Source organism: Plasmodium malariae, assembly GCF_900090045.1.
Source record: "Plasmodium malariae genome assembly, chromosome: 11".
In the NCBI taxonomy this organism is placed as follows: Eukaryota; Apicomplexa; class Aconoidasida; order Haemosporida; family Plasmodiidae; genus Plasmodium; species Plasmodium malariae.
This window is the reverse complement of record NC_041785.1, coordinates 959,387-979,999: the sequence shown is the minus strand read 5'-3', so window position 1 is coordinate 979,999 and position 20,613 is coordinate 959,387. Positions and strand designations below refer to the sequence as shown.

Sequence of the window (20,613 nt, the reverse complement as noted above, 5' to 3'; positions counted from 1 at the left end):
AATTCTAAATATGCTAAAACCAAAAAAAAAAAAAAAAAAAAAAATATGAAATATACAATATACAATATAAAATAAATAATAAAATAAAAGCCTCTTAACAGTAATCAATATAAATAGTAAAATACATGAAGAATAAAAGTTTTATTTCTTTGCCGGTGCTTTGGCAGATACGGCACCTGGCTCCTTCTTCTCTACTGCTTTGATAATTCCAACAGCAATTGTTTGTCTCATATCTCTAATTGCAAATCTTCCTAATGGTGGATATTCTGTAAATGTTTCAACAACCATAGGTTTTTTTGGTTCCAAACTAACTAAAGCTGAGTCCCCTGATTTAATAGCCTTAGGATTCTCTTCAACAACTTTTCCCGAACGTTTATCTATTTTCGAATCGATATTTACAAATTTGCACGATATATGAGATGTATGACAATCTAACACAGGTGTATACCCATTTTTAATTTCTCCAGGGTGATTTAATATAATAACCTGTGCCGTAAATTTTGCACATCCTTTCGCTGGTTCATTCTTAGTGTCTGAAGCAACATATCCTCTTTTAATATCCTTTACTGATACGTTCTTAACATTAAAACCAATGTTATCACCTGGTCTTGCTTCTTCTAACACTTCCTTATGCATTTCAACTGATTTACATTCGGATACAACAGCTGAGGGAGCAAAGTTTAACACCATACCTGCTTTTAATATACCTGTTTCAACTCTACCAACTGGAACAGTACCAATACCACCAATTTTATACACACCTTGAAGAGGGATTCTTAATGGCTTGTCAAATGGTCTTTTAGGTGGCTCCATAGTATCTAATGCTTCAATAAGTGTTCTTCCCTTATACCATGGTGTTTTATCTGACTTTTCAATTAAGTTATCACCTTCAAAGCCAGATATTGGAATGAAATCCACTTTATCTGCTTGATAACCCACTTTCTTTAAATAATCTCTTACTTCTTTCTTAATTTCTTCATACCTATCTTCTGAATATTTAACAGTATCCATCTTATTAACACCAACAACAATTTGCTTTACACCTAAGGTAAATGCTAACAACGCATGTTCTTTCGTTTGACCTTCTTTGGAAAATGCACCTTCAAATCCACCTACTTCAGCTGGAACAACTAACAAAGCAACATCTGCTTGTGATGTACCTGTAATCATATTTTTGATAAAATCCTTATGCCCTGGTGCATCAATAACTGTAAAAAAGTACCTTGGTGTTTCAAACTTCCATAACGCGATATCAATAGTTATACCTCTTTCTCTCTCAGCTTTAAGTTTATCTAACACCCACGCGTACTTGAAACTTCCCTTACCCATTTCAGCTGATTCTTTTTCGAATTTTTCAATCGTTCTCCTATCTATACCTCCCAATTTGTAAATAATGTGGCCAGTAGTTGTTGATTTACCACTATCGACATGGCCAATGACGACTAAGTTGATATGTGTTTTTTCCTTTCCCATTTTTTATGATTTTAAATTAAAGAAGAATATAAATATATAAAAGAATTTGATATTTATCTTAATATTTTATGTTTTTTAAAAAAATTTATACATTTATTTTAAAAAGAAAGTTTTGTTTCAAAAGAATAAAAAATAGTAATAAGTTCCTGTTGATTATTTTGCTTTTAATTTTTTTTTATTGCATTTTTTGTATATTATGTTAATATATTTAAATTAATGGAAAAAATTGTATCTCTCGAAGCAAACACATGAAAAATGATTAATTTCAAAAATTATTAAAGGTTAAAAAAGTGTATATATATGTATATATTTAATAAAAAAAAAAAATTAGAGTGAAAATGATAGCATATCCACCTATATATATATGTATATATATAAATAAATGTATGTGCTCATAGAAATCTTATATTTACAATAAAAAAATGTGCGTGTAAAATATTATATTATGTATATATAAAAATATATCATTTTTAAACATTTAAATGAAAAGTTATATGAACAATTGTTAACTTGCAAAAATTAAGAAAAAAGTCTACTTTCTTATATTTTATTGTACGTGAAATAACCGTATGTTCATAATGTTCCTAATTCAAATCTTAAACAATTTTAAAAAAATTTTATACATGATTATTTGCCATCATTAAAATATACTAGATATTTCCATATTCGGGTTCACCCCTCTAAACACCAGTATTTATTTTATCCATTGAAAAAATATATAGCGAAAAAAAAAAATAAAATACTATGTTCTCAAAGCTATCTAGAGAATATAAATTGTGAAAAAATATATATTTTATAAAAATATAAAAAATTTAACCATAATATAATTTTAAATATATATATCATAATTTATGTGCAAAAAATTTACATTATATTCACCATTATATTATCACGACTTGGTCATAAATTTATTGCCATTTTGTGTTAAACAAAAATAGTATTTTATATTTTTTTTTTTAATTTAAATATTTTTATACATATATATGTATTCTTTATATTTAAATTTTATAAATACAAAAAGTTTTATTTATTTTAAATCAAATAAAAAAAAAAAAAGTAAATTTCTTTCTTTTAACACTATTTTAAAATAAAAAAAAAATTTTATATATACTTCAAAAATATATTCTGTGTATATAATAAACACATTTTTAATATTTACAAATAAATAGTATATTCTTTTTTAATTTAAAATCATAAAAAATGGGAAAGGAAAAAACACATATCAACTTAGTCGTCATTGGCCATGTCGATAGTGGTAAATCAACAACTACTGGCCACATTATTTACAAATTGGGAGGTATAGATAGGAGAACGATTGAAAAATTCGAAAAAGAATCAGCTGAAATGGGTAAGGGAAGTTTCAAGTACGCGTGGGTGTTAGATAAACTTAAAGCTGAGAGAGAAAGAGGTATAACTATTGATATCGCGTTATGGAAGTTTGAAACACCAAGGTACTTTTTTACAGTTATTGATGCACCAGGGCATAAGGATTTTATCAAAAATATGATTACAGGTACATCACAAGCAGATGTTGCTTTGTTAGTTGTTCCAGCTGAAGTAGGTGGATTTGAAGGTGCATTTTCCAAAGAAGGTCAAACGAAAGAACATGCGTTGTTAGCATTTACCTTAGGTGTAAAGCAAATTGTTGTTGGTGTTAATAAGATGGATACTGTTAAATATTCAGAAGATAGGTATGAAGAAATTAAGAAAGAAGTAAGAGATTATTTAAAGAAAGTGGGTTATCAAGCAGATAAAGTGGATTTCATTCCAATATCTGGCTTTGAAGGTGATAACTTAATTGAAAAGTCAGATAAAACACCATGGTATAAGGGAAGAACACTTATTGAAGCATTAGATACTATGGAGCCACCTAAAAGACCATTTGACAAGCCATTAAGAATCCCTCTTCAAGGTGTGTATAAAATTGGTGGTATTGGTACTGTTCCAGTTGGTAGAGTTGAAACAGGTATATTAAAAGCAGGTATGGTGTTAAACTTTGCTCCCTCAGCTGTTGTATCCGAATGTAAATCAGTTGAAATGCATAAGGAAGTGTTAGAAGAAGCAAGACCAGGTGATAACATTGGTTTTAATGTTAAGAACGTATCAGTAAAGGATATTAAAAGAGGATATGTTGCTTCAGACACTAAGAATGAACCAGCGAAAGGATGTGCAAAATTTACGGCACAGGTTATTATATTAAATCACCCTGGAGAAATTAAAAATGGGTATACACCTGTGTTAGATTGTCATACATCTCATATATCGTGCAAATTTGTAAATATCGATTCGAAAATAGATAAACGTTCGGGAAAAGTTGTTGAAGAGAATCCTAAGGCTATTAAATCAGGGGACTCAGCTTTAGTTAGTTTGGAACCAAAAAAACCTATGGTTGTTGAAACATTTACAGAATATCCACCATTAGGAAGATTTGCAATTAGAGATATGAGACAAACAATTGCTGTTGGAATTATCAAAGCAGTAGAGAAGAAGGAGCCAGGTGCCGTATCTGCCAAAGCACCGGCAAAGAAATAAGATAACTGTTATGTACAGTTTATTTTATATATATATATGCATGCATACATACATTTATTCATGCATATCTACCTACATACATATATACATACACACATGCATACATACATACATACGTACATACATACATACGTACATACATACATACGTACATACATACATATGTACATACATACCCATATTTATTCAAAGCTTTTTTTTATTTTTTTTTTTCTTATGTGAATAAGGATAGAATAAATATTAGAATTAAGATAGTAATATTATTAAGAAGTAATTGTAATAACATAATTTCAACAGCTTTTAGATTATTATATATATATTTATATATATGTGTATATATGTATATACATGTACGAGTATATAAAAATGTAAAATGAAACATTGATATATAGAAATTGCTTTATTTTTAATTTAATAAAGTATATTATATAACTTAAAATTAGAAAATATCATTAAATAATATTCTGAAATTATAAAATGAACACCGTATGTAGGAAATTTTTTTAGAGTACTTTTTTTTATAAAGCATGATTTATTTTATTTTTAACATTAAGCGAAACACTGTCAAAATTTACTATTAGGTTGACTTCATTTATCATACAATTTTTACTTTATTTTTTTTTTTTTTTTTTAAATAAACATTACAGTGAGAAAATATACTTGTGATAGTTCGAATTTTCGGTTTAAACCTTATTTACATTCTCTGTTGTAGTTACAATTATGTGTATGCTTTCATTATTAGTAACCCGGTTATTCATTATTACAGCATGGTTTACTTTTACTCTGTAGTTACGAAAAGATTTAGCCAAATGAAGTAAATAACTGATTTCTAAAGCCTGGCAAAAAATAATACATATATATGAATATATATGCGTATACATTTTTTTAGTTTTTCGGGTGAAAAAAATAAATAAGTTAAGTGGCTTAAATGGAAGTGCAAGAAAAATGGTACAAAAGTGAAAAAAAAAAAAAATATATATGTGTATATATACATATGTATGTACTCAAATAAAGCAACGCATATGTATGCGTTTTTCTCAAGGAAATTTACAACATTCTTTAAAAAAATTTCTCTACAGTATATTTTGTAAATATTGCAAAATTATGAACATATTGCAACTGTGCATATGTGAATTTATGCATTTGAAATTTTTTCACCCAATTTTCATAACTAGAAAAAAGGGTATAATGTAGAAAATATGAAATTTATTTTTTTTTTGGCTAGCTTAATTTCAATAATTGAAATAAGCGCAATTGAGTTAAAAGGTTTAAAACGGTCTTTGTATATAATAAAAGAAAATGATAAATTACATTTATTATATCATAAAAAGTATAAATTAAGTTTTATTTTAAAAAATATTAAAAAGAATTTTTGTAAATATAAGATTAAATGTACAGAAAAAAATTATGATAATGAAAATATCCATATTTCTGTAACTATACCTAGATTAAGATTTGCTCCAAGTCCGACTGGTTTTTTGCATGTAGGTGGGTGTAGAACATTTTTATATAATTATATCTTGTCAAAACAAATGAACGGAATTCTAATCTTTCGATTGGAAGACACGGACATGCGGAGAAATACCAAGGAATCATTAGATGAAATAATTAAAGACCTAAAGTACGAACACTATTTTTAAGACCTTTTAGTATGTAAAATGTGCTTATTATGAAAGCGATGATTGATGTTGGATATATATATATATATATATATATACATACAAGAGTGTACATTACAAACACATATATATATGAACATGTAAGGAAAAGTGTCTACAAAATAACGGAACAACACAATGTCACAACGAGGTGCGCACCTTTGCTTAATTAAAGTCCATTTTATATATTTTTCCATTCATCATTAACAGATGGCTCAATTTAAGCTGGGATGAAGGAATAGACAAAGGGGGTAACCATGGACCGTATATACAATCCCAAAAAATAGAACTTTACAAGTACAAAGGAAAACTATATGAAGGGACATATGTGTTCATGAGCTCATGTACACATATATACACATATATGCATATATATAAACATACGCACGTATGCTTATTTATTACTCTATGGGGATCATTCTAAAAGCATGTTTAAAATTACGTTTTAGGAAAATAGCTCATGATTTTGTTAAGCAAGAAAAAGCATATTTCTGTTTTTGCACGAAAGATGAGTTACGGCAAAAAAAGGAAAAGGTACGTGTCCAAAGTTAAAACAACCTCGATAATAAAAGGAGGAAAAAAACAAAAAAAATGAATAAAAGAGTAAATAAATAACTGAATAAACAAATAAACGAAGTTAAATAATGCAAAGAAAATAATGAAAGCAAAGTTATGAAAAAATAATTATGAAAACAAATTATGAGAAAAAAAAACTAATGAAAACCTGTTTGTTATCTTTTCTTATCAGGCAAAAATGATGAGAAAAAAGTACACATACGACCAAAAATGTCGGAACTTAAATGAGGAAATAATTAATAAATATTTACGAGAAAACAAGTTATATACAATACGATTTAAATCACCATATAACAGAAAAATTGTGTTAAAAGATTTTTTAAAAAATAATATCGTCGATGTTGTAAATGAAGATTTCATTATATTAAAAAGTAGCTATTTGCCAACATACAATTTTGCAGCTTCAGTGGATGATCATTTGATGAAAATATCTCACGTCATAAGGGGTGTTGAACATGTTTCAAATACGTTCAAGTAAGATATGCGCATAGCTCCACGTGTACATGCATACATACATAAACTTATACACGCAAACATATACATACACTTACTCATATATATATGTACACTTGTATGTGCATACACATACGTAGAATACTACATGAATTATAGCGTCCCGCTATTACGCGCGTTATACACATCTCAAATACACTTTAAACAATACAGGCAAATAATAATACTAGAGGCCTTGAATGCAAAAATTCCCCAATATGCACACATACCAATTATAACAAATATAGATAAAAAGAAAATTAGTAAAAGGAAGAATGAATGTTTAATTAAGAATTTAAGGTACATTTAGTTTTTTTTTTTTTTCCTTTTTTACTTTGGCAATTTTATAGATTTAGGCCATTTCATCTTACACCAGTTGTAAATATATATATATATATATATATATACATATTAATGCATATATTAAATACATATATATAAACACATATATATAAATACATATATATATACATATATACATGTATATATATTATATTTATAGGAATGAGGGTTTTAAACCTGAGTGTGTAGTTAATTATATGGCTACCTTAGGATGGGGTAGCGTTTCAAAAAGGTTAGAAAATTAGGAATACGAATTTTGTACATGTACATATAAATGCAGAAGCGTACTTTAATTCTTATTTGTAAATGTACATGTATAATATATGGTTACATAAATACATTTTAGTGTAACCATACGGAGTATACATATATGCAGAGTACACACATATATGCAGAGTACACACATATATGCAGAGTACACACATATATACAGAGTACACACATATATACAGAGTACACACATATATGCAGAGTACACACTTATATTTATTATACCCACATATATGCATTATGCACACATATATGTATAATACATACATATACATATTATATAAAAATATATGTATAATACACACATGTACGCATTATATACACATATATGTATAATACATACATATACATATTATATAAAAATATATGTATAATACACACATGTACGCATTATATACACATATATGTATAATGCACACCATGTTGGCTCATTTCGAAACGAATTGATGACTTCCTTTTAGAGAATTTTATACCATGGATGAACTTATCGCTAATTTCAACATACAAGTACTAAACAAATCTTCAGTTGTTTTTGACATGAAAAAACTAAAATGGATGAATAGGAAATACTTGTTAGAGCAAGACATGGAAACATATATATGTGAAGCGGAAAAATACTTAATTCAGAATGGGGTCTTAACAAAAAGAAATAGCGAATTTGTTGAGTTATGCATTAGTATATTTAAAAACGATGTACATACATACAAAGAGCTAAAGGAGTGTATAACAAATGTTATTTCATATGATTATTTAGGGAATCATTTAAATAAAGATGATTCACTATTAAAAAGTATTAGTGTTTTGTTATATAAATGGTTCAAAGAAAATATAAACAATGATAATCTAGAAGGTGCCATGGACAATGATTTTGACTTATTAATACAATATATTATGAAATATAGCAACTTAAAGAAAAAGGAAATTTTATTAAAAATACGTTTTCTTTTAACATTTCAAAGAAAAGGTATTCCATTTATACTTTTAATAAACATATGGAAGTCAGCAAAAAAAAATAATGTGGAAAATTATTTCTCTTTGAAAAGCAGGCTTCAATATTTGAATAGCATATATGGCACATAAATGGGTATACACCCTCTTTCGCTGTGCTGTGTGTTGACCGTTTATTTTGCCGAGTTTAGTGTTTATTCTTTTTCACTTTTCATTTGTCACATTTAACCTTTCATTTGTCATATTTTTTAACTTTTCATTTGTAGCTTTTTTTTATATTTTATATGTTACATCTTTTCCTTTTTTTTTTTGTTATATTTATTCCCTTTTTTTTGGCACATTTCATCCCTTTTTTTTTTTTTTTTTTTTTTTAACGTAGTCATATATTTTTAATATAGCCTATTTAAAATATATATATAATATATATGTATGTAGTTGTTTCTATTTTTTTTTCGTATACCATGTACTCCGGCTCATTATATTTTTTAGTTATAAAATTTTAATGTGACATGTACTACGTGGATAATAGGGAAAACAATTTTCAATTAAAGTGTACGTATATGTATATATGTACTTGTGTACATATGCTAAGTTTATTTATATATGTGTATATATGCTATGTTTATATGTGTATGGGTTTATTTGTATATGAGTATCTATATACATGTTTGTGTGTATGTTGGTTTATGTGTATATATGCATATGTTTATGTATATATGAGTGTATATGCACACGTTTATATGTATATGGCTATATATATTCATGTGTTTATGTGTATATATAAGGATATATGTATGTAGGTTGCCAACCCTACAGTGTTTGCATCTCTTTTGCATTATTTGAAGAGAAAATTTAGCGTAGGAAAATTTACTTATATATATTAAAATAACTTACATTTATTGATGATTATATTTTCCATTATTAACATTTTTTTATTATCATATTTATGTTTTCTCTGCTATTGTTTCTTTTTTAATGTCTATTTTTGAGAATATAAGCGTTATTATTTTTTTTCTTTTTTTCATTTTGTTTTATTATTATTATTTATTTTTTTTTTTTTTTCTTTTAATATTAATGGAAAGACATTTTCAATATATTATTTTCTTTTTGTTATAGCCAATATTATATTATATTATTTTTTTTTTTTTCTAATATATTTAAAGAATGGAAACTTAAACATTTTTATATTAATTGGATGGGAAATATAAAAATTTTTCTTTTCATTTTCTGAATTGGAATTGCACCAACACAATGTTTGTTTTTTATGTTGGAAAAGAGGTTCCTTTCCTTTCCATTTTTTTTTTTTTTTTTTTACTATTTCTATTCCGTTCTCTTTTAGTATATTAATTTCTCTTTTAGTTTCTCCTATATTTTCTTTAATACTCCATTTTTTGCTTCTACTATTATTCCCCTTACTGTTCCAACATTTATTCCCTTTTTTTCCCTTACTTTTTTTCCCTTTTTTTTTTTTTTTTTTTACACTTTATTTTACTTTTGTTATTTTATCCCTATATATTGTTTAACTCAATACATGAAAAAATGGAACAAACCGAAGTAAAAAAATATTTGTCGAAATTCGAAATAAAAGGTATTTGCATGAATAGCGAAAATAGTGAGAAAATATTTAAAATAAGCCTAAAAGCTATAAAGGAGAATAAGTATGAAAAGGATATAGCAAGTCAAATAAAAATGAAATGTGAAAATGATGAGTTATTAAATAAAGAGATTTTAAACGATGAAAACAATTTAAATATGATAGACAATTTAAAAAATGAAAATATCGGTTCATGGCAATGTATCGTTGGAAAGAATTTTGCCTTTTCTATAAATTACCAATTTAATTGTATGATTTATTTTAAACATAAATCTAGTAAATTAACTATTTTAATATACAAATCTATGTGAATCTCCGTAAATCCATGTGAATACATGCGGATCAATTTTGATCAAAAATAATTATATATAAACATGGATTCATGTAGAAGCATTCAAATATCCATGAAAACCTATGTAAATGCATGAGAAACTATTGCAATTATATTTGAACCTACGTAAATGCATGTAAAACTATTGCAGACGTTTTTGTACCTACGTAAGTGTATATGAAAATATGCAAACGTTTTTGAACCTACTTAGGTGCATGTGAAACAGTGCAAACATTTTTGAACCTACCTAAGTGCACGTAAAACTATGCAAACGTTTTTGAACCTACTTAAGTGCATGTGAAACAGTGCAAACTTTTTTGTACCTACTTAAGTGCATGTGAAACAATACGTTCCTATTTAAACCTATGTGAATGCTTTTGATCCTGTGTAAATGTATTTGAACTTACTTAATCATATGTTAATCCGTATAACTAAATATGAGCTTGGGTAATCATGTATGAACGTATTTGATCATTTGTGAATCCACTTGATCCTTTGCGAATCCATTTTATCGTAAGATAACCTATGTAATTACAAGTAAACCTATATAATGACATATGTACCCATTTAAGCGCATGTGAACCATTTTAAGCGCATGTGAACCTATTTAAGCGCATGTGAACCTAGTTAATCATATGTACACCTATATAAAGAAATATATAAACCTATTTTAATATATACAAACCTATGCAAATATATGCAAGTATGTGAAAATATTTACGAATATGTATGAATGTAAGAGGTAGAAGGGATTTTGAAAAATTTTCGTGAGCCATTTTGCTCAAGTGCTAAGCAATACTTTGTTTTCCAGTTATTTTATGCATGTTTTTTACCTCAAATTATATCCAATTTTAAAAAGAGGATAAATAGATCACTAGATAAACATATATGCACATTGTAGATATTATGAGCAGTATGCATATATATATACATGTACATACTTATGCATGCATATACATACACGTATATTTGAAATATACATACGTATACTTAAAAAAATATACATACATTTATTTAAAATATACATACATGTACTTAAAATGCACATATGTACACTTAAAATATATATAGGATACATTTAATATACATACATAAATTTATGTTTATATTTTAAAAAAAAATCAATGACAGAAACCAACTAACAAACTATTTACGTGTACATTTTATATGATGCACTTAAAAATGTAAAAATTTTGTGCATTATATCTTCTTTATATAAATATGGACCTACAAAATTAAACAAATAAAAGCATAAAATATTCAATTTCTAATAATTAATATAGATATATAAACAAAAATATATAAAAAAAAAAAAAAATTAGCGTAAATTAAAGATTTTTTATATATCGATCTTATCATTTTTCATTGAATTTTATGATGAATCATCTGTATATCCATATTAAAAAAAAAAAAAAAAAAAATACGGCATAAATATAAGTGCAGTTTCTTAGTACGTAAAAAATGATACAAGAATAATTTATTTCTCAACTGAGTTTTATTTTATTTTTTTCTTAACTCCTGTGTAAATTATTATCACGGGAGTTATAGAATAACATGTAAATAACAACTTTGAAGAATTATTTAACATCACTTGTAGTGCATCCATTTATGTTACATGTATGTATGCTTACATGTACATTTTTATATATATATATATATGTATATACACAAATATGTATATATATAAATATGTATATATATAAATATGTATATATAAATATATATATGTTTAAATTTATAATTACACTTATATGTTTATACTTACCCTTATATGTTTACATTTACACGTATATTTTTACACTCAAACATATATATATACTTCCCCTAATATGTTTATATAATTAACGTTATATGTTTTTATTTACATGTATATGTTTATAATTACACTTCCATATTTATACTTACCTAAGGATAAACATTCTTTGCAATTAAACGCATTAAATCGATACGAAGTCTTCTTTTGTATTTACACGAGTATATTATATTTTTTTTTTTAAATCGCTATTCTTAGAGTTCTTTTATTTTTATTTAATTTTTTTTTTTTTTTTTTTTGTTCCCTAAACTACATCGTCATTTCCAGGTTCGATTCTACTGTATATAGCCTTTAATTTGATTTAATTTACTATAATTTAAAAATAATTTATAATAATTTTATTTTAATTTATTTTTCTTTATTTTATTTAGTTTCATTTTGTTTCTTTTTTTTTTTTTTTCTTAACTTTTAATATGAGTACATAATGACTTTGTTTTGTTTTTTATATTTTTCTCTTCCCAATTTTGAATAGACTTTTATAAGAATCAAATAAAAGGGAATAATAAAAATAGAACAAATAAAAAAGAAAAAAAAAAAAAAAAATATATATATATATATATATTTTTTTTTTGCTAGAACACTACTAAATAGCATGTTTAAAAAAAAAAAAAAAAAGATGAACAGATACATAGCAAAATTAAAAACTTTTAATAATAGAAATGATGAAAATGTAAATGAGCCAAATGCACACGAGAAAGAAGACAAAGGTAAAGAGAAGAAAGAAGAACTATTCGAAAAGGGATCAAACAATTCAAGAAAAGATAAATTGCGTGTGCTCTCTAGAGGATTAAATATTAAAAATGTAAATAAACTATATGATGATAATGAATTAAATGAAAATTGTTTAAGCGCAAAAATTCGATTAAAAAAAAAAAAAATTATTATGGATAGCAGTTCTGAAGAGGAACAAGTAAACAACAGAAATGGAAAAAAAAAAAAAAAAGTTTAGAAGAAGAAAGGGAATATAAAAAAAAAAAAAATGATCATACGAATAAAAAGAAAAGAATTGTGCGTTTAAGTGACAATTTACAAGGAAATACATCAAAATTTAATGAGTACATTAATACATCTATTATGTTTGAAAAAAGCAACGATAATATTTTTGCCAAAACAGATACGAGAAAAATGTTAACAAGCAAAAAAGTCATAAATAAAGATTTTCAACTAGCCAATAAAATTAACGAAACCGAGGAATATAGTGAAAAGGGCCAACATGATTTGTTATATAGCTTTTACACTCACAAAGCTCACAGAAATAAAAATAATAATAGCAGTAATAATAGCAGTAATAATAGCAGTAATAATAGAAGTAATAATAGCAGTAATAATAGCAGTAATAATAGAAGTAATAATAGCAGTAATAATAGCAGTAATAACATTATGAACAAAAATTCATGTGAAAAAAATAATATCACTAGGGGAAATAAAACAAATAGATATATCCTCACCTCTAATTCAGAAATTATCAAACAAAATGATACGTCGAATAATGGAAGTAATAAAAGCAGAAGAATTGCGCAAAATAAAAATAACACATCATTTGTAAATCTTTTTAGTGAAAATGAATCAAGTGAAAGTGCAGAGAAGGAAAGTAATAATGATCAAAATATAAACAATATTAATGACACAGAAGAAAAGAAAAAAAAAAAAAGGAAAAGAAAAAAGAATACAAAGAAAATGAAAAAGAAATTATTAACAAGTAATAAAAAAAATAACAATCCATGCTCTGCAGATTCTGATTATTCCTATTATTCAAATAATTATGATTATTCTAATTATTATGAACATACGGAGGATAATTCACTTGATGAGACAAATGCATCATATGATAGTGAAAATGAAGAGCAAAATCAATCAGAGGAATATGCATTACATTTGCAAATATATAATGAACAGAATTTATTTAATGAAGATTTTCATTTTAACTCCTTAAGTGTGAAAAAATCAATTAAATTGTACATAGAATTTATTACACTTTCTTTATTATCGCCCAGCTTTCAGTATGATGCCAACTATTTTAAAATTTCTAAGAATGTAAGTAACCTAGAAAATATATTAAAAGAAAATTATTCGAATATGCATAAACAGTTTGAAAAAAAAAAGTCTCTTCAAGACTGTTATAATTATTCAATTGGTTCGACTGATAAAGTAAAGGAGAAAACAAAAAAGCAAAAACATAAAATGAAGAGGAACAATAAAGAAAAAAAAAAGAAATCCTTAAAAAAATTGTTCCGTTGTATTACTGATAGCGAAAATAGCTATGAAAAAAAGGAATGCGATCAGAGTAAACTTCATAACGATGATTCTAAGGCTAGTGAAGAGAAAATGAAAAATCAAAATAACAAAAGAAAAAAAAAAAAAAAAAAATATATATTAAGTGATAGTTCTAGCTCAATAACGGAAGTTGAACAATCAAGCGAAAAGAAAATAAAAAAAAAGAAAAATAGAAATATAGAAAAAAGCACTAGTGAAGTATATGTAAAATTAAGCATAGAAGAAGAGGGTAATCGAAAGGATTATTTTGAAGAAATTTTGGAAATTACACAATCTGATAGTGAAGGAAAAATGGAGGATCGGCAAGATCTGGGATCAAAGGGGGATAAGGAAGGCGTAGGAAGTACGCAGCAAGGCTCAGAACATAATGCACAACGAAGCATCAGTAGTGAATATGAGAGTGAAGAAGAGAATGAGAATGCGGATAATGATGAATGTGATGGATATGACTCCGGCGAATATGAAGATGATGATTTTCTTGAAGATGAGAATGAGGATCATGATAGCTTTATAAACACGTCGAGTGACGAAAGGGAATATGCTTTTAATTATAGCAAAAGAATTAAAAAAAAATTGATGGAAGAATTAAATGATAATGTTATCCATGATATTTTAAATGATGAAATGCTAAAGATATATGAATTTGTTAAGAAAGAAGAAAATTTTAATAACTATGATTTTTTAAAAATGATTTGTAAAATAAGTAAGAAGAAATCAAGCAATCATTATAATAGATGTATTCAAAAAATAGAAAATAAAATTTTATCAAAAAGGGACCAATTTGAATCTCATCCTTTTGAAACAAATTTTAAAAATATTTTAAAAAATTATGCAAACATCTTTATTTTTTATTCAGAATACAATAAAATATATTGCTGCTGCTGTAATCGGAAATTAAATGCTGCATACCCCGTATTTTTTATTAAACCGTTTTATAATTCATCCGATTTATGGAATAACTGTTTTTTTAATTTTATGAAAGTAAATAATTTTAAGTGCTTTGGAAATATGTGCCAAAATACTACTTTATATAGTCCACTTGATATATCGAATAATAGTAGCATAAATACAGAGGATGAATGGAAAATGAAGGAAATTAAAGAGTCTAACAGATTATTTATTAAAAATCAGAATGAAAAAGGAAGAAGAAATTTATTAGTACGAATAAATAATTACAGCGATATAGATGGTCATACAATTATGAATAATGAAAAATTTATTCTGAATCACTTACAACAAAATGAAGAGTCCAATGGTTATAGGTATATTGGTAATATGGACGAAAAGCGGTTAAAAAGGAAGAGAAAAAATTTTAAAGGGAATTATGAATTTTTATATAAGGGAAATGAGTGTAATGAAAATAATTTAAATTTTATTTTAAAAGATGTATGTGAAAGTTTTACAACTCTGTCTGAAAATTATATAGATAGAGATATATTAGTTTTACAGTTAGGTTCCTATTGTGTATCCACTGTATATTACTGGCATGTATTTCATCATTATAAGTTTTTCTTTACAAAATATATTTATATGAATTTATTAAATTTATATAATAAAAATAAGTACTTATTTAGAGAACCTTTATTGTTAGCATATATATTATCAAGAAAATTAAGTAAGGAGTTATATAGAGATTTTAAAATACTTATGAACATAGACATATCTCAAATACAACATAAACTAAATGAGTCTGATTCCATTATAAGGTAATACTTCACATATGGTTTAAATTATGAAATATGATCTGCGTTTTAATGTTTTTACTTCTCCTCGATAATAATGTACCTATCCACCATTTTGTAAAAGCAAAACATTAATGTAATTATACTTGCAGCTACTTCGTTGCTATATATATATATATATATATATATATATATTTGTATATATGTATGCATATGTTTATATGATGTTTTCCTACTGGTAGAAATAACATCCACTTGTTATTTGTCTTTCACCGATTAATTTTTACTATTGCATAACTGTACACCTGCGCACTTGCATATATATGCATATAACAATTTGAAATTACGTATATACACGTATATTTTCAATTCCGCTTATGATAATATATGTTTTTGTTTTCCCTTATTCTGCTATTATTTATGTAAAGGAAACTTTTAAAATATACAAACATGTATATATATATCTATTATATATACATGCATATATACGTACATATATTTGCAGTAATATACAATATTTCCCACAAATGTACCGTTTTATAATTTTTTGTCTTAATTTTTCTTTTTTCCCTTCTGAACAATAGTCAACGCAATATTTTTAACAGCTTTATACATTCTGAGTGTTAAATTTTTTTATAAATATTCATTTATTTTAAAAATTTATGTGAAAACAAAACAGCGTAAATCATACCCATGTAAAACAAAATGTAAATTTTACATTTTAAAAGCTTTTATATAAAATTGCAAAGCGTAAAAATGTAATTATTTCTTTTTTATTTTTCTCTTAATACGGTTATAGTGTGAAAGTGCGGAAATAGTAAATAAAAAAGATAAAAAATGAAAAAAAAGAAGAAAAATAAATAAAAAAATGAAGAAAAATAAATAAAAAAAAGAAACAAAAAAAAAAAAAAAAAGGAAAAAAAAACAACTCATGTATTGCATCGTTATATTTAAGAGATAATTTTGCGTGAAATTCTTCCCAAGAGGAATTTAATTTTTTTTTTTTTTTTTCTTAAAAAGTAAAAAATTTATCGAAACAAAAAAATATAGCATAATCTTCTTATGCCACTTTAATTTTAATTTCAGGAATAGTTAAGTGGGTAAAAATGAATAACACATATACGAGTGCTCTTTGTTCGCTCTGAGCGCTTTATGTGCTTTACGTATGTTATGAAGTATGCACGTATGTATGTATAGTATATATACATAATAGATATGCATAAAATATGCATATGTCTTAATTACATACGAAAACGTGTAACATAATATTAAGGAATGCACTTAATTTTAAAAGCTATGTAAAAGATATACATGGAAAAATATTTTGCGCGTATGCATAACCTCCCAAAAATAGAAGAGAAAACATGCGTAAAAAATAAATTATATGCACAATATATTTATTCATATAATATATATATACACGCATATACGTATATACACGTATATACATATATACATGTATATGCGTGAGTATTATCGTTACAAAATATAAAAAAAGCGCACAGTATAAGAAGGAACAAACTGAATAAGAAGCGAAATAAATAAAGGAGTAAATCAAAATAAGTTAAACGTAAAAAGGAGTAAATATCTCTTATTTGGAAGTGCGTTAAATGTCCTTATATAAATCCATTTAACATAACATCTGAAGGGGCATAAATACATTAAAAAATTGTGTATTAACAAAATGGAGGTTTTTAATTTTGGAAAATATAATGGAAAGACTTTTCAAGAAGTTTTTGAAAAACACAAGTCATATGTTACATGGGTTAAAAATCTAGATAAACCTACTGGTTCATTAATTCAATTTAAAAACTATATACTACAAAGAGAAGGGGAAAGTAATGAAACTGATAATATGATTGATATTAATCTTAACAGTGAGCAACATTCAAGCAATAATAATACGCATGAAAATAATACTAACTGTAGTAACTACTACGAAAGGGCGGGTTGTAAATACATCTCCTCCGCTGATAAAAGCAGGAATGGAAACTACAACAATAATTGTAGCAGTCGTAGTAAGAGTAACGGTAAGAATAATCATATCATTAACCATAACATTAATGGTAATAGTAACAGTAACAGTAATTGTAAGAGTAATGAAAACAATAATGGGAATGATAATAGGAATAGTATCAGTAGGAATAATGGCAGTAATAGTAATCTCAGTGGTGTTAATGGGTGCAGTGAGGGGGAAAAGATTGTAGGCAAGATGAACAGCAGCGAATATAGAAATTATGAGCAGAACATAATGAAAGAAATAAATGATCTTTATAATCAGAAAGAAGAGAAAGTAGAATTAGATATAGTAGTTGCATTTGAAATATTTAGTGGTGACAGCTTTAAAATTGTACAAAAAGATAATAATAGTAATAGAAAATTTATAAATTTTAAAAATTTTGTTTCAAAAGAACTCTTTAAAATTTTATCTGAATTTAATCCTACTATAAAAAAAGTGAATAATAACTCTTGTATTACATTTGAATCAGATAAATATGAATACGTTTTAAATAATTTGAAAGAAAAGTGTACCATATTAGGGGGTGTACAGACTATTCCTAATTTTTTACTAAAATGTTTTAAAAATTATTCTAAATTTTCAGAACCTAAAAAAATATCAGAAATTACTGCAAATATATTAACGAATACTTTATGTGCATATACAAAAGAACATTATGACAAATTAGATGTGTTAATAGGTGAAAAGTTAAATGTAGAATTAAAAAATTTTCAAAGAGAAGGTGTTTATTTTGGATTAAAAAAAAATGGAAGAGTATTAATAGGTGATGAAATGGGGTTAGGAAAAACATTGCAGGCATTAGCTTTGATGGCTTTCTATCATAAAGAATGGCCATTTATTGTCGTATGTCCCTCTTCTATCCGATTTCAATGGAAAGATCAAGCTTTAAGATGGCTATCTCATTTAATACATGAAGAACATATATGTGTTGTTAAAAGTGGAAAAGCTGAAATACCACGTCATTGTAAGATGATCATAATTTCATATGAATTAATAACGAAAAATGATAAATATCAAAACAAGTATAACTGCATAGTTTGTGATGAATCTCATTATTTGAAAAATTCTTTTTCGAAAAGAACAAAAGCAATAACACCTATTATAAAAAATGCTAAAAGGTGTGTTTTATTGTCAGGTACTCCTGCATTAAACAAACCCTCTGAGTTGTATGAACAGGTGTCAAGTATAATTCCAAACCTGTTTAATTATAATGAGTTTTGTGAAAGATATTGTTTTAAAGACAAAAATATATATACGAGGAAAATTGAATATGTGGGATGTAAACATACTGAAGAATTACATTTATTTTTAACCAATACAATTATGATACGAAGATTAAAAAAAGATGTATTAAAAGAATTACCTGAAAAATTAAGGTCCAAAATTCCTGTAGAAATACCACCCAAAGAATTAGGAGAAATTTTAAATTACTACAAAAAATTAGAAACAAAGAAAAATATCAATATAGATGATTTTGATGATATACATCTATCAAACTTAAACAATTCCAATTCGGGTAATGGTGCAGATGATGAAAATATATCCATATCTCATTTGTTTAAGATGACTGGATATGCTAAAGTTAAAGCAATAAAAGAATATATTTCCTATTTAATTGATGCTGATATTAAATTTTTACTATTTTGTCATCATAAACTAGTAATGGATGAAATAGATCAATTTTTAAAGGAAAAAAAAACCATATTCATACGAGTGGATGGATTAACACCAATAGAAAAAAGAGAAATTTATATTAAAAGTTTTCAAAATGATGAAAATGTGAAAATCGCATTATTATCTCTAACCGCATGTGGAATAGGTTTAAATTTAACAGCAGCTAATACTGTAGTATTTGGTGAGTTGTATTGGGTACCTGGTCAAATTATACAAGCAGAAGATCGAGCACATAGAATAGGTACATCTCATGAAAATGTGAATATTCATTATCTAATTGCACAAAATACTATTGATGAAATTGTATGGAAAATTATTAACAGAAAATGGAATACTTTAACTACTGCACTAAATGGTATGGAGGATTCCCTAAATGTAAAGGAAGTAAATAAATTTGATAAGTTTATGTTAGATTTAACAAATGATACAAATAAATCATATCCAACTTCATTAGTTAATACCCCCAAGGTTAGAAGAAGATCATCTGAATATAAACCATTTGATAGTACAAATCAAAATAAAAAGGATAGAGATATAAGGGACTTCTTCAAGTCTAGTGATAAGTCTGTAGAAAAATTAAGCGTTACAAAATCTACCAAAAAAAGGTTACACGAAACACCTACAAATGACTGTTCTTCAAGTAGTACCTCTCCAAACCTTTTAAGCAAGAAGTATAAAACAGAGCTACTTTGAAGCTATACCTTATTAGTGGTTCTTGCATGGATATGAACATACGTACATATGCATATATATACATATATATGTACGTGTTTTTACGTACGTATAAACATAAATATATGTGTAAGGTCACCTTTAAGGGTTATGGAATTCTGCTTCAACATATGTTTAAACACACCTAAACATACGTACGAAATTTTTCATTTTTGCATTAAGTCGAAAGAGATGATAACTTATGTAAAAATATCCAGCAAAT

General features: G+C 25.8%; 6 protein-coding genes across 6 annotated transcripts; 5 read left to right on the top strand and 1 right to left on the bottom strand.

Annotated features, from left to right (window-relative positions):
- Nucleotides 1-141: 141 nt before the first annotated feature.
- On the bottom strand, nt 142-1,473 carry PmUG01_11029000 (elongation factor 1-alpha, putative; the record flags this gene model as incomplete). Its single annotated transcript, XM_029005940.1, has 1 exon — nt 142-1,473. The coding sequence occupies one exon, from the start codon at nt 1,471-1,473 to the stop codon at nt 142-144; it is 1,332 nt and encodes a 443-aa protein (XP_028862479.1).
- A 1,200-nt stretch (nt 1,474-2,673) lies between these two features.
- PmUG01_11028900 (elongation factor 1-alpha, putative) lies at nt 2,674-4,005 on the top strand (the record flags this gene model as incomplete). The annotated part of the gene is made up of 1 exon (XM_029005939.1): nt 2,674-4,005. One exon carries the CDS (start codon nt 2,674-2,676, stop codon nt 4,003-4,005), a length of 1,332 nt encoding a protein of 443 aa, XP_028862478.1.
- A 1,199-nt stretch (nt 4,006-5,204) lies between these two features.
- PmUG01_11028800 (glutamate--tRNA ligase, putative) lies at nt 5,205-8,423 on the top strand (the record flags this gene model as incomplete). The annotated part of the gene is made up of 7 exons (XM_029005938.1): nt 5,205-5,626; nt 5,874-5,960; nt 6,113-6,197; nt 6,412-6,713; nt 6,906-7,031; nt 7,234-7,305; nt 7,805-8,423. The coding sequence occupies 7 exons, from the start codon at nt 5,205-5,207 to the stop codon at nt 8,421-8,423; spliced, it is 1,713 nt and encodes a 570-aa protein (XP_028862477.1).
- A 1,407-nt stretch (nt 8,424-9,830) lies between these two features.
- PmUG01_11028700 (dynein light chain, putative) lies at nt 9,831-10,196 on the top strand (the record flags this gene model as incomplete). Its single annotated transcript, XM_029005937.1, has 1 exon — nt 9,831-10,196. One exon carries the CDS (start codon nt 9,831-9,833, stop codon nt 10,194-10,196), a length of 366 nt encoding a protein of 121 aa, XP_028862476.1.
- A 2,449-nt stretch (nt 10,197-12,645) lies between these two features.
- On the top strand, nt 12,646-16,013 carry PmUG01_11028600 (conserved Plasmodium protein, unknown function; the record flags this gene model as incomplete). The annotated part of the gene is given in 2 exon segments (XM_029005936.1): nt 12,646-12,960; nt 12,975-16,013. 2 exon segments carry the CDS (start codon nt 12,646-12,648, stop codon nt 16,011-16,013), a joined length of 3,354 nt encoding a protein of 1,117 aa, XP_028862475.1.
- Nucleotides 16,014-17,669: 1,656 nt separating this feature from the next.
- PmUG01_11028500 (DNA helicase, putative) lies at nt 17,670-20,372 on the top strand (the record flags this gene model as incomplete). Its single annotated transcript, XM_029005935.1, has 1 exon — nt 17,670-20,372. One exon carries the CDS (start codon nt 17,670-17,672, stop codon nt 20,370-20,372), a length of 2,703 nt encoding a protein of 900 aa, XP_028862474.1.
- Nucleotides 20,373-20,613: the final 241 nt, after the last annotated feature.